Source organism: Equus asinus, chromosome 1 (genome assembly GCF_041296235.1).
Source record: "Equus asinus isolate D_3611 breed Donkey chromosome 1, EquAss-T2T_v2, whole genome shotgun sequence".
Taxonomy (NCBI): domain Eukaryota; kingdom Metazoa; phylum Chordata; class Mammalia; order Perissodactyla; family Equidae; genus Equus; species Equus asinus.
Window position 1 is genome coordinate 36,246,432 of NC_091790.1, and position 15,276 is coordinate 36,261,707.

At 36.8% G+C, this 15,276-nt stretch overlaps 1 protein-coding gene across 23 annotated transcripts in view; it reads left to right on the forward strand.

Moving 5' to 3' along the window:
• Window positions 1–15,276, forward strand: part of SYNE1 (spectrin repeat containing nuclear envelope protein 1) — a 445,076-nt gene that overhangs the window by 47,111 nt on the left and 382,689 nt on the right. The window contains exon 1 of one of the 23 annotated variants that reach the window (XM_070487913.1): window positions 9,233–9,410. The exons of the other annotated variants lie outside the window; for them this stretch is intronic. Coding sequence (XP_070344014.1) covers window positions 9,371–9,410 — 40 coding nt within the window. The 5' untranslated portion in view covers window positions 9,233–9,370. Of the gene's footprint in view, window positions 1–9,232; window positions 9,411–15,276 lie in introns of those variants that run through there. 23 annotated transcript variants of the gene reach the window in all.

The window sequence follows — 15,276 nt, forward strand, 5'->3', positions numbered from 1 at the left end:
GCAACGGATTTTATTCTTGGTAAAGAATAAAAAATACTTCATTAGCCCCAGTGACGGTGGGTCGTCTTCTTGTCCAAAGCTTGACTCAATTTAAAGAGAAGACAAGAAAACCCTTTTTATTGTGTAAACAATTATGATTATCTGATGATTGAAAACTGACATTTTATGTATTCCTCAGTTTATTTTGAAAAAGCCCTCTTTGTATAAGAATGATTAGTATAAAACATATTTGCTTTGGCTCACAATCCATTTTCCATACATCGTGTGTTGATGTGCAGTCATGAAGTCAAGCTGAATGTCCACGTCCTCTGCTTGCTTTCGGGTGTTATCTACTCTTCTTTAATCTAACTGGACTAAATGGAATTAAGTTGGGGGAAGCCCGAGACAAAGCTGGATTTTTCCACTGATTTTGGACAGCCAGATTTGGGAGAGTGTAAGAGAATTTCCTCACTTCCTCCAGCTAATTTTAATAGGAAGGTCGAGAATCTGGCCATCTATCCTTATACCTGCTGTGACCCGAAGAATCTGGCCAAGGTTTTGAAGGCCCTTTGGTCTGTGTGTCATTGTCTCACTTGGAAATACCTGTGTCTTTTGGGGTGAGCCACTGTTTCATAGTAACGATTATTTACTTACCTCTGACAAATTTAGGAACATTTACGTTAGAAGTTATTTTGATGGAAAAATGACTAGGTTTAGAGAAGTGAATACACTAAATTGCAAAATATTAGTCATCAGGAGCCTTGAGTGTAATGTATTCTTGGAAAATGATTTATTCAAACAAAAGAAGAAGACCAGATCTGAGAGTATGGAGTATGCATAGAAAACTCAAAAATCAAGACTATACAGTACGTGCTGGTATTTCTGCCATAGATGCTGCTCATTAGTTTTTCCCAATCTGTACGTGTGAGCTGTCCCTCAGCACTTTTCACCACGTCACTCAGCCTGATTAGTAAGCACCATGTCATTTTGCCTGCCCTGGACCCCTTGCGAATCTGCTTATGAACAACAATTTTTACTTCTTGTGGATATGTCCTACAACTATAGAATGTGAATACACACCAATAACTGCAAGAAACAACCAGCTAATGCGGATTAGATTTAACATTAGTGAAGAAAGGTTGGTACATATTAAAAAGAAAACAAAAGAAACCACAGCAGAAACAATGTAGTAGCTGACTGAACAGCTGCCAGAAAGACAAGCATGGGCATGTCTGCTCATTAGTCGAGGTCCACTCTGTTCTTATTTGGCAGATTATGCAATAGTTGTTTCCCAGAACATTACTGATAGTGCTGCAAGAATTATAAGAGAAACTTTGTTTAAACCCAATATTTTTAAAGAGATTATATTCACATCAGGTTGCTAAAATGGAAGAGAATAATAATAGAATTTAGGATAGATTAAGGGCCTCTTATGTCCCAGTCTCCATGTTTTATACATATATAGCTCATTTAACTCCCCAGCGACTCTGTGAGATAGCTGTTATTAGTTTCTCTATTTTAGACCTAGAGGCTCAGATAGGGTAAGAAACTTGCTCAAGGTCAACCAGCTAGCACTAGTGGTGACAAACTTAGGTCACTGACTCCAAGATTATCTTTATTCCCATGATGCCACCCTCTAAAAATGGAAAGACTTCTTGGTTGGTGACTGAACTTATACTGAAATACAATATCACTGCTCTCTTGAATGTCATCAGCAATTAACATAATTATATTATCGTATAAATATTCTGAGAGTCTAAAGCACTGGTTTTTAAACTTCAGTTTAGATAATAGTTGCATGAAGAGTGTGTCCCAAGCAGACCTCTAACCCTTGTCTCCGATTCTCATTCAGGAGGTCTGATGTAGAACTCAAGAACCCACATCACCCATTTAATGCAAAACACCAATGAGCAAAATACGTAGCAGCAGTTTTATTTGACAGCTTTTAGCACGACATTAACTAATTTTCCTTACCTCTGGTCTCTCCCCTTTTAAGTGTTTCCTCATTCCCTTGCAGAAAGTGAGTCGCCCTTAGGGAAAGACTTTCCTGGCGAATCTTTCCAACTGCAGAGGAAAGTGCTTTTGAGTATGTGGCAGCGATAAGCATTTTTCTGACTTTCTGCAGTTAGTTTTGTGACATTGGACAGGTCACAGAACTGTTTCCTAAGCCACTGACGTGCCTCAGCTCTAGAATTCTATTATTCTTTGAGTCTCCTTATTCTGTTTATTTGCTTTGAAGCCCTTCCCTTAAGGCATACGAAATGAGTCATTTTACAAGAAGCAAGACATCTAAGACTGAAGTGAATTGTTCTGACAGCTAAGTAGATTGTTGTGCATTTTGAATACATATAGTAAATGGACTCGTCCTTCAACCAGGGAGCGAGATGCGCTGAGCATCAGTTGACAAAATTGGCAAAAATATAAATATGCTTTAGTTTGTAGAAATTTCAGTTTGCGTGGATTGTAGTAAAAATTACCTTGGCTGTCATACCCACTAGAGTAAAATGCTAAGTATTGTGTAGTGACAATAGAAATATCATCCAGACACCTTAAGGAACGTCATTAAAGATGTAGACATTCTATTTTTAAAAATATCGATTGCCACTGTCTTCTCACATGCCTAAGGCAAGGCCAGTCCAAGATTGTGGTTTTGAAGCTGCCCTCCCTTCCTTATTCAGGAAATGACTTGAAAGAGTTTTGTCATTGTTCTTACAAATATGATCGTCTCTCTGGAAGGGCATTATGAAAATTCATGATGATACACAGACTAGCATTAAAGTTTTAAAAAATCCATTAAAAATAACAAGTTAACTGCACATAGCAAGTAAGCAGGAAACAATTTAAAAACAAGTTGAGGGGCCGGCCTGGTGGCGGAGCCGTTAAGATGGCACATCCCAGTTTGGCAGCCCGGGGTTTGCCAATTTGGATCCAGGGTGTGGACCTATGCACTGCTCATCAAGCCATGCTATGACAGGCATCCCACATATAAAGTAGAGGAAGATGGGCATGGATGTTAGCTCAGGGCCATTCTTCCTCAGCAAAAAAGAAGAGGATTGGCAGCAGATATTAGCTCAGGGCTGATCTTCCTCAAAAAAAAGAAAAGTAAGTTGAGTCACATGTTATTCTCTCCTTTTTAAATTATTTAAGAAAATAAAATGCTGATATTCTCCCCACCAGAGAAAATGCCCTTTCTGTCATAGCAGTTGGTCCAACACAAATATAGCTGTAATAAGACAGCTTTGTTTCTAAGCCCCATTATCCTTCTTCCCTCCATATGGACACTTTCCAGTCACTGATTTTGCAAACAGGTTAAATTGCACTGTTTTTCATAAGAAAGTAACATGCGTGTTCTCTTCTTTCGTAAAAAAGTATATCCACATGGAAATTAAATACATATCCTCCCCTTCATCCTAAGGAATCTCTTAGATCTTTTTTGTTTCTACACAATGAGTTTTTCTTTCTTCTCTTGATTTTCTTGATGAAGTGTCTGTTCTCAGTTAGAGCTCATTGCCAGAGCTGCTGGTTAAAAAGCAAGACTGGTAGTGGGTCCTTTGTTTCCCGTTCTTAAGCAATCTCAGAAGACAGAAAATCAGCATTTTCATGACACTGGAGTAAAATGAACCTTAGAACTGAACACATACTAAGGTAAAGTTTACTGGTTAAATTTATTGAAACCAGGTTGCTGAGATAAATGGTCAATTGAAAAAAATCTCTGTATTACCATGTGGGTCAAAACGACCAGATGAAGAATCACGTTCAAGAAGCAATTTGATTTCTGAGTTGAGGCCCTTCCCTTCTCCTACGTTTCCCACCAGAGGGATGACTCTCCCAGCGTTCATTGCTTCCTGAGACCGGGCAGAGATGTCTCTCGCGAATCCCTCGGATTGGGTCCATGTTAGGGACAGTGTCCCGGGCAGGGACTCACTGGTGAAATCTCTATACTGCTGGGCACAGGGGTTTGGTTTTTTTCTTTTCAGTGGTATGGGCAACAAAGGAAAGATTCTTACTGTGAAACTAGGGACTGAAGCTCCCTAGATAGCGCTCTTTATGAATTTGTAGGAGGAAACGAATCCCATTGTTTCAGTTGCCTCTGATTGTGGGAACAATTATTAGACAGCCTTCAAGTCTGACTTCTTGGTTGGAGCAGGTGGAGCACACCACCTATCCCGTATTTTTGGAGGGTAGAGGACGAGAAGGACCCAGTGCTGTTCCTCCATTGTGCTGTGAGGAGAGACCAGATATTCAAGATGGCCTCGGTGAGTACTGTCCCTAGGGATGCCGTGGCTGGGCCTCACCAAAAGGGTCAAGTTGACCACCTTGTTCTTCAATAACTTCTTTGTTTCCCTTGGGCCTCAGTGACTTCCCCATCTATCTGACCCCAAAGGCAGAGGTAACTCCCTAGTTACTCTGCTCATATGAAAGAAGCTGGAAATCATATGCAGGGTTGGAAGAGCACACAGCTGGAATGTGATACAGAAAATGTTTCGTAGGCAGATAGTCAAGCGATTTTTGAAAGCATAACAAAAGATATTTTAATATTTTGGACAAATCTACACAATAGAGGGGAAGTATTAATACTTTAACTTTTATATTTTCTCGCTTAGTCTTGAATAAAAGTGGTTGAAAATAGAGAGAAAATATCAGACTGTGTTTTTCATTTATTTTGCTGGGACTTCATGATAGTTTATTTAGTTATTATTAAAAACTAAATAATTAAAGAATTCAGTGGAGTTGTCAGACAGGATCTAGACAACACAAATAATTATTAGACTTGTACTTTTTGCTTTTAAATTATTTGGGTTCCTGGATTGTAAATCAGAGGAATGACTATTAACAGACTGAAACGACTAAGAACAGGTCTTCATGACAGGGTAAGACGATATGTGGATCGTTTTTGAGTTAATAAAAGGTTATTTATTTTATCCAAGTATGGCCTCAAACCATGTTTCCACAGCTACTTTATTAGCGTAGAAAATCAAACAAACACATATTTACTATCAAACGGAGGAGTTTTATATTCCCCAAGTGTTTTAGACTAAGCACAAGGATTCACTCTTCCGGGGTTATCTCCAAGAAGATGCCTGAATCAATTACATGTGTCTCTTGATTGTCAGACTATTCGAGAATATCTTGGATGCAGCCCGGGTCTATTCTTTTTTCTTCCTCTCTCCTGTTCTTCTCATCATTCCTAAAGCTACCTACTTACCTACTTTTCTATTACAGATCTGCAAATTGACTTGTCATTTTTGATAGTGTCATTATTGATTATTTCTAAAAACTTTTAATGCAGTCTTTTTTCTTTTTGAATAAAAGTTATTTACTTTTATTTTTGTAACAGTAGGGCTAAGTTATATAGTAAGCACTGTTTTGTATGCTTTTCAGATATTAACTCATGTGATCCTCCTAACAACCTGATGAGGCCAGTGGCATTGTTATCCCCATTTTACAGATGAGGAAATTGAAAGATGGAGAGTCTGAGTAAAGTGCCCAAGAGATGGAGCTGGAACTTAAACCCAGGCATTTGGGATGTGTGCTGTTAACCACTATGCCACCGAGTTTTATACAGCCTGTGATCCATGTGGTGATTCCTCCACGAACCCAACCACTATGCCACCGGGCCAGTTGCTGTGGTTTTTTTTTTTTTTTTTTTGGTAACTAAGGCTATCTTTGTAAAGGAGTCAGATCTCCATAATTTTTTTCCAGAAAGCAGATAAGAAGCTGTTTTTTGATAGTTTAATAAAAATCACTCTCTTCTTGGATTTTGCAGAAATATTTATAAATGCAAGGTGGCTGTTAAAATAACTATTTTGCATTGGGGCAGTAGAAGAATGTCAGACTAAAGGCATTGTGACAGAAGAAAAAATATTCATTTATTCTTCTTTGTTGCCTTTGCTTCAGGGAATGGTAAGAATGTAGACAAAGAATTCAATAGAAGCATTCAAATAATCTATTATACATACTTCACTATAGGCTTGTGGAATAATCCACCGATAAAGATTTTTGCTATTAAAGAAAAATATGAGTTGTACAGGTTAGGAAAACAAAGGAATGTACAATTTTATATGATTGGGAGAAAGGAAAATCTGTTTCATTGTTGAAGAGTTAGCATGATTTGGTTAATACTTAAAATAATAGGTAGGACACCAAAGGATATTTTACAGTGCCACAAAAAACTGAGTTTGTGGATTGCTTTCCTAGCACTGAGATTATAGTCTTAAATGATGAGAGTCACTCTTATGACTGCAGTTGTTTGTGAAATTAATATTTGAGTCAGGCCAAGCTCTACGTGCATTGATCCTGTAAAGTCATCCTGCTAAAAGTGAACCTGTGCTTTCTCTTCCTGCCTGATGTCCATTTGGCATCCACACCATTTTGGTAATTCCACTAAGCCTTATCCTCGAGTACGGCGCATTTGGGAGGTACTGCCAAAAGTGCTATTTAACCATGCTTTTAATATAATTTGAAAGGTGGCAGATTGGACCAAAATTGCCCCAAATCTATATCTTACTGCTCTTGCATCTTCCTGTGTCTCCTTTGCCCCTCCTTTCTGTCACACTTCTTTGTTGTTGCTACTTTTTACCGCGGATATTTTTGTCTCCATCTTGGAATTGTTTCTTCCTGAAAAGAAACAGTGTTGCCCTTGACAGTGCAAACTGAAAATAAAAGGGAAGGTCATGCTGGTTGCTTGCTCCAGCTTGAGAAGAGAGAACGTGTTATTCTCAAACAAGCCAGCATCTTCATCTTGTCCACGTCCCTTCTTGTTACCCTTTCTTTCTTATCTCAGTGGGGTGAGATGCTTAACTCTGAGTTCCCACATGCACCACAGGTTCAACTTTTTGGAGCAATAAAATAAAACCGAGGCTGCTATATTTGTCTGATGCTTCTTTCCCTAACACACATGCATATACAGCTGTGCTGCGGAGGGAAAAGTACTTTTCAGGGATGTAAAGGGACTAAGTTTACAAGGAGATCTGATTTAGGATGCTTGTCTTCTTCCTCTCTTCTTCTTGCCCACCTTTCCCCTGTCCCCCCAAATCATCTCTATATCTAGTCAGTGCTTACACATAATTTATATGCAATAAATCCTTCTTAAAGTCAATTAAGAAACTTGGTGCTCTTTTAGGACCTCGGACCCTCTTTAACCTAATTTTTCATCCCCACAGTGCCTTGCCCTTCTCACTGAGTCATTGGCTTATGGAATGGAAATAAGGCTTAAATGAGAATTTTGAAAGGATAAGACATCCTACTTCTAAATCCATTGTATATCATCTCCATCTTATTTCTTTTCTGTCTTTTCTTAGAAATATGCTTTCCTTGGAGATTTTTTTTCTTTCAGCAAGGGAAGTGTCTGAATAAGTGGAGATTTTAAAGTGATAAAAAGTTTAGCAAACTTTGACTCTTTCCCGGGTCTGGCTTGAGGGAATACACGTGAGAATTTCACAAACAGTGGGGTAGAAGACTCAATGTTGAAAATATTAGGATTGGATGGGAAGGGAAATAGTGAGCCATAAAGGATAAAAAAAAAAAAAGTGCTAATAAATGCAGAAGAGTCACATTAAGTCCATACTTTGTACCAACTTTTCATTGCTACACATGCCCTGTAGGGGATGGACCGGCTAACCTTTAGGGGTGAGTAGAAGGCGCTGGGCCCTGCTCTCAAGGCTTTAGGATCACTTTATTCCCAATAATTGATTAGCTTACTTGCTAACCCCAAATATGTCAAGATAAATTAAATCTAATGGCTCAAATTTACACAGTAAATACGTGCTGGCATGTCGTAAATTTCACATGAAGCCCTGATTCTTCATGTTAGGAAGCAGGTGGAGACAAAAGGAGCCAAGTAAATAAATATCAGGTTTCTCCTGGGTTTGTAGAAACTTCTTGGCTTTCCTGCCTTTGATAAATGCGTGTTCTGGTTAATAAAATAAAAAGAAAGCAATGGTCTGTTCTTTTCGCTTAACACAAATTATTTGTTGCTATCATGTTTAAATCAATAAGAGTAAAAACAAATATAGCAATAACTAACATATATTTATGAATAAATGCTATATTGATAAGCTTTGGGCAAAGCGTCCATATAAAATATCTAATTAACTCTACAGTGATTCTATGGGGATCGTGTGATTATTCGCCTCTCCATTTTATAAATGAGTCAAGTGAAGCATAAAATGACTGAGCTGCTCTTTCAAGGTCTCAGTAAATGTTTATGCTGGGATTCAAAGTCAAGTCGGTGGTACTCCTAGAGTCCAAAATTTACTTCTGAGAAAATTAATTATTCCTGTTCTGTCTCCACTGAATGTAGGGTGTTTTTTTTTTACAAGTCATGATAATAGTTGACATTTTTTATAAACAAAGTTTTGGGGGCTAACAAATTTTATGTCACAGTAAACATTCCTCACTCTCAGTGGGGTAGGAAAATGAAAACATTCCATTACTAATTTTGTTGTGGTGTCATTTTAACGAGCATGAGTTACATGAGCTACAATTGATTCTATTTTGCCTTAAAATCCCAGGTCAAGGAATTATTTTACTCTAGCTTGAAGAGACCCACAAATCCGTAAACACTTGCTTGGGAATCTAGTCTTAAATTGAACTTTTTAAATACCCTTTGTGGATTTTTATACCTATATTTGTTTGTCTTTTGTATGGCTTTTTCTTTAACTTATATTTTATGTATTTAAATAATGTAAAACCTCTCCAAAATGTTTGCATATATTCTTTTAAATAGCAGCTTGATTCCCCTGGCAACTTGCTATCATGGGTATTTCTAATATGGTAATTGTAACTTTTAATGTGTATGTCACAATATTAAATATTTGGAAATAATTCCAGCAAATTCAAAGAACAAATTAGAAATAAACAAGATTATATCTTGTGTAAATATGAATATGAAAAATTAAATGTCAATATAATATTGGTCTACAAAAGATTCATTTACTTTCTTTCTCCCAAATTCTAAAATTAAAGCTTCGCGTACATTCCTAAGGTTACAACTTGGGACTTTTAACAATTTGAATGATTTTTTTCAACTAAAAAAAGAGAAACCTTAAAAGTTATTAAGATTTTAACACAAGAACGCCTGAATTCCTAAATATTTACTGAAAAAGGTGTCATTTTTTTCCCCCCTGAAAATGCATCTGAAGCACTTTTTATAAATCGATGTGAAACTGTCTGTGTAGGAATGCTGGCACTGGGGAGCGGTGCATTTGGTCAGTAAGCGGGGGGTAAGGTTAAAGAATGAGAGAGAAGAATATGCTTTTCTAGAGGTGTTGCTATAGGGATGTTTTCAGGAGAATGCGCTGGGAGAAAAGTTCCCTTGGTGAAAGCTGTGTTTGGTTTAGATACTGCATGAATTAGAACAATTTCCAAAAGTCACTAAAATAGGTGGGATATGATAAAAACAAACTTCAAGACTCCTGGTGCGATAAAAGGTACTTTGTTACTGTTGTCTTGTGTGTGTGTGTGTGTGTGTGTGTATGTACTTTTTATTCTAATGTAATTCCAGTCTGAATCCCTGGAACAACAAAATTGGGATTTTGTAGAATGGATTTTAAAGCAACTCTTAAGTTTAATATTTTGTCTTCCTGTTTGATCTGAACCTAACACTAACAGAAGTGAAATGAATAGTACTGATTTGTGATTTTGGAAAACCTAAAAGTAGTATTTATAGTGAAAGCTTGAATGGTGAAAATATGCTAGGAATACTAAGATAAGATAAAAGCCAAATTTTAAAACAGAAATTTAGATGATTGATATTTAAGTATTTTTAAGAAATGGTTTCTAAAACTAAAGGCATTGGTGCATAAATGTCTGCCACTTACAACAGAGCTGAATATTTTCCTCAAATGAATGAACAAAAATGCACATGAAGCCAGAATCTCTTAAAAGTTGGTCATAGTCTGTTAATGGCTTAATTATTTTTTTACTTCCACTATTATTGTTTTTAAATTCTAATTTTTGAAGTACATTGATTTATTTCATATTTTTGTGTCAATATAATGGAATTGTTTCATCTTGTCTTTAATTTTATTGTTTTCAGATGTCTTAGAAAATGTGAGCATGACAGAATTTCTCCTCTTTCCCACTGTGTTTAGGTAGAGGATGGTAACTAGAGGCAGTCTAGTTTGCTTCTGGCATCGCAATCATTTTTCTTCAGTGATAACCCTCAAAACATAAGCTGAGCCATTTTCTTTACCAGGAACCAAATGTAGATACAGTAGCAAGTCTTATGCTGGTGTTTGGCTACTTGGAAAATACTAATAACAAGCTTGCTTTTGGTATAGGCTCTGGTGATTTCCAAAGCTTTATGTAAAATGTACTTATGCATTCTTGTAGCCAATTGAAATTTGGACTCTGGTGTGTGGTTATATATAAAAACACCAAAATCTTATATGTTTATATACATTTATCAAATCATATGTTTCCTTTATTTATATCTTTACATCATTACATGTAACTTTCATTTAGTTCTAATTGTTAAGAGTTTCCATGAAATAATTCAGTTGAAATAATGTACTTACTTAAATTTGTACTAGTTTAAAATACTGAGGGTGGGGTGGAGAAAGTAAACAGAAGACGTCTTCCACTTTCCCCAAGGGTATAATTTAAAAAAACATATTACATAATATAATTAATATAGTGTATACAATAATGTAATATAATATGTAGTAGAGTAATATATAATATTGTCTATATATATATATGTCCTTTCCCCAATGATATAATTAAAATAACCATATCAAAAAAATCACAATAGTTTCTTTTTAAATTGGGAGAGTCTTTATTCTGCTAATCTCCTCTTTCTAACACCTCTCATCGTATTGCCTCACCTCACTTCCTATCTTTGCATCTATGAAACTCAAGTCTTCCTCTTTTCTAAATGTCTTAAACTCAGTTACTTTTGGTTGATCTAAGAAGTGGCTAGTCTAAGAAAATAGAGAGCAATGGGTCTCTGGAAAACCGGGAAATGTTATGTCACACCCCAAAACACTCAAATTAAAATGTTTTCTTAGAAGGTTGCTGGTGAAAATAACACCTTTTGGGCCAGATTCTGCCTGTGTGCTATTACTTGGGAATTCCCTGTTTCTTATTTGTGGAGGCTCCTGGCTGCTGGTGTTTAAGAGCTGGAAGAGCAGAGTCATGTGTAGGGGAAGGAGTCCAATAGGATGGACGATCGGGCGGAGGCCAAGCAGAGGGCAGGAGCAGATAGCGGTTGCTGGAGTCTTGTTGGAGAAGTAGAAAAGGTACTTCAGGTTAGCAGGTACTGAAAGGGTAGAAAAGCAGAACAAGCAACTTTGCACTGCCACATGATAATCTCTAAATAGATGATAGATATTGTTATTATTAAAAATAAACTTAAAAATACCATACTACTATACAAATTAGCTTGCAAATGTGAGGTTGGGCCGACCCCCAGGAAATCCATTTGGGACACTCACCAGCTGTTGTCTCATGTGGGAGCCCCTGCAACTGGCACGGTGGTCACAGGTTCTGTGACCCAGTGGATCTTCCTTTAGGAAGAAGGTCACTGATGTCACCCCAGTCCTGAAGCAACAGGAAGCTGCTGCAGCACCATCTGGTGCCCTGTGCATGACTGAACACTGAATGCAGGTCTCCAGAGTGGCTAATTGAACGTTGTGTGCCGGAGTTGAATTTGAGTTTGGAATTTCCAGCATCTCTCCTCAAACTCTGTGATTTGAGCTTTTTTTTTCAGTTTTATTCTTTTCAGCTCTTGTTTTTATAATTTCACCTCCATTTCAAATTTAGGAATTTCAATGTTAAAATTGTAGCTCTCTTTACATCTTAAGAGGACGTGCATGTATAAAATAGAAGATAAGTGAACTTGTGTCAAATGATTGCCTTTATGCTTGGATATTGATAAAGTTAATAGAAAAAGAAAATTTAGATCCCAGGGTGAGAATGAGAAATAATATTAGCAGTAATTAAAAACACAAAATCCAAAAATGTGGGATTGTAATCCTAAATCTTCTTAAGACAGCAATTCAATGAAAAAAACAAAAACAATCAAACTTGGAAGGCACTAGCTTGGGAAAAGTCGTATTTATTTAGAACTATATGTTTTTAAAAAGCCAGACTAAATATTGGATGTAAAATATATGAAACTGTGATCAACTACTCTTTTCTCTCTTCCCTACCCAAAATAAAACATTGTATTTTAATTGATTGATACCTAGTATTAAAGTACAATTTAATATTAAAATAAAGTGGTTGTATGAAGAGGATATTTCGAGACGTTTTCAGTACCCACTTTTCTTCTGCTGCACTGATGTTGCCTAAATGCTCACAAGAGGAAAAGATTGCAAAGTTGTGGTAGCTTTCTTGCAAAACCAAGAGACAAGCCACTTTTTACAATAGGGAGCTGCATGCAGCAAATTCGTATAGTCCCAGCTTAAAGCTCTTCTAAAGGCTTCTGTGTTCTCTAATTGGAGACAATCCTTCATCAAGGAGATCAGTTGGCCTGACTTTTTCTTTATCTTGTACCTTTATACGTAATTTATTAGGAAAAGTCTTAGATGTTGAAGCAGCGTTTTCCCCTACCTTCTATTCTAGCAAAAGGTAGGGTTTGACTTTCATTTTTTTCCATGTTCACGTTGCCTTTAATTTCATAACTGTGGTCTTTTTTATCCACTCAAGTATTCCATGTCACTGTTTCCTCTTACTTTATGCTGCATATACAGAATTTGGGCTGTGGTATACTTCTTTCTGATTCCTGTCTTCCCTCCTGGACTGTAAGGAACCACATCCATCCTCTTGGGTTGCATCCACAGCTGGTCAGAGAGGGATGTTGGCACACAGGAGGGGCACAGCAACATTTATTAAATAAGTGAATCAAATAATCAGCAAATGCATCTGGGGCAAGTTAGAGTAGAATAGGAATTAGATTTCCTAAATTTTGGCCATGTTCTGGAAGTCTCTAGTCTTAATTCCAGTTTCTAGATTTCTGGAGTATTTCTTAACCCCACAATGCTTCCTTTTTTTATTATCATCTGGGCTAATGATAGCTCCTCTGTCTACTCAGCCAGGTTGCTTGTGTGAATCAAATGAGAAGTATACATGAAAACATGAGTAAATTCAAATGTTATAAAGATTCAAGGTAGTTTCATTAATTTACTATGTGATCGTTTTCTTTTGCAATGTTTATATCCACAAATAGAGGAAGAAAAAAGTGACAAGATGACTGAAAGTTCTGCCCTAACTGTTCAAATTTGTCTTTGTTTAGAACTAGGAGATACTGAAGGAAGCCACTGGTGTGAATCGCCATAATGCGCTCTGCTGTTTTTGCTCTCTCATTGTATTTATTGCTTCCCTTCTCTAAATGGTTATTACTTTTCTGCAGGACACATCTCTACCATTGTACTTCTAAATTGTACACATAATCCTTTAGGCAAAAGTCTTAGGGTTCCAGCTTTTTTTTTCAAATTCAGAAGCTTTTGGATTTTAGGGTTCTAGAGTGGTTCACATACCACATCTTTTGTATCACCCCCAATCAGAGACTGTGGTGGCACTTTGTAATCAAAGACACTAATCTTTCCCTGGAGAAAAGTATGAATTTTAATATTGAGTGGAATAAAGAAAGATTATAAACAGCCTCTTCTAAAATCAGGTGAGTTTTTTTTCCCACTAAATGATTTTACTAAAAATTTGTGAAATTGAGGCCTGTTTAAGAATTCAAGGCTGATGTGTCTGTTACCTCCTCCCTCCCAGACCCCTATACACACCTGATCCCCCTCCTGGGAAGAAGCATTTTCCTCATCATTATTTTCCTAGAGACTAACCCACTGCCTGGGCCACTGCCTGGCACATTGTCTGATCTATGTGTCCTTAGAAAACCAGCCATATTTAACTGCTTCTCAAACAAATACATTGAAATTCTTTAATTATTTAAATAGTTTTAATATTTGGCCAAATAAAACATATTTGGCATATATCATAAGCTTTTCCTGATCTGACAGTGATAAAATTAAAGTATTATAGTGAATGGTTCAGATATTTTTAACTAACAATAACCAACTGAAGCCAATAAACTATTTTTTGTTTCATTTTTTACAGTTCTGAAAAAACTTGTTAAAAGGTTTGAAGTAGTAAAATAAACCAAACACAATATCAGGATACACGCACCCTCTCCCCACCCACCCGCTCTCCAACCTCATAAGGCGTAACTTTCCAGATTTGAATGACAGAGTATCTCACACATCATAGGATACTTTATTCATATTGGAAAAATCATGTAATTCCTATATAATCTTTCAACAAAGGTCTTAGACTTACTGAATTTTGGCACTTCTTAGATATATCTCGAGATAAAGGGTTTCTGCTAAATAAATAGATAAACTGTAGGAATAACCCACTATGTAGGAATGACTTTTTAGAGTGGTTCATTGGACAATAGTAATTCAATTGAAACATATGTAAGTTTTTTCAAATGTTCATACCAATTTATTCTCGTTGTCTTACATAGATGAAAACGGCATAATTTAGACCAGTGATTTTCAATTGGGTTAATTTTTCCCCAGCAGAAATTTGGCAATGTCTGGAAACATTTTTTTTTTTCTTTTTTTTTTTTTTTTATTAATGTTATGATGGATTACAAGCTTGTGAAATTTCAGTTGTACATTTTTGTTAGTCATGTTGTGGGTACACCACTTCCCCCTCCGTACCCTCCCCCCACCCCCCCTTTTCCCTGGTAACCACCGATCAGATCTCCTTCTCAATATACTAATTTCCACCTATGAGTGGAGTCATATAGAGTTCGTCTTTCTCTGACTGACTTATTTCGCTTAACATAATGCCCTCGAGGTCCATCCACATTGTTGTGAATGGGCCAATTTCGTCTTTTTTTATGGCTGAGTAGTATTCCATTGTGTATATATACCACATCTTCTTTATCCAATCATCAGTTTCTGGGCATGTAGGCTGGTTCCACGTCTTGGCTATTGTAAATAATGCTGCGATGAACATAGGGGTGCAACGGACTCTTGAGATATCTGATATCAGGTTCTTAGGATAGATACCCAGTAATGGGATGGCTGGGTCATAGGGTATTTCTATTTTTAACTTTTTGAGAAATTGTCTGGAAACATTTTTGATTGTCACAATCGTTGGGCAAAGAGAGAGCAGGTGCTACTGGCATTGAGTGGATAGAGGCCAGGGATGCTGCTAAACAGCCTATAATGCATAGGACAGCCTCTCATAACAAAGAATTATCCTGCCCCAAATGTCAATAGTGTTGAGGTTGAGACACTCAAACTTAGGAGTTCATATAACCATATTCTTCTC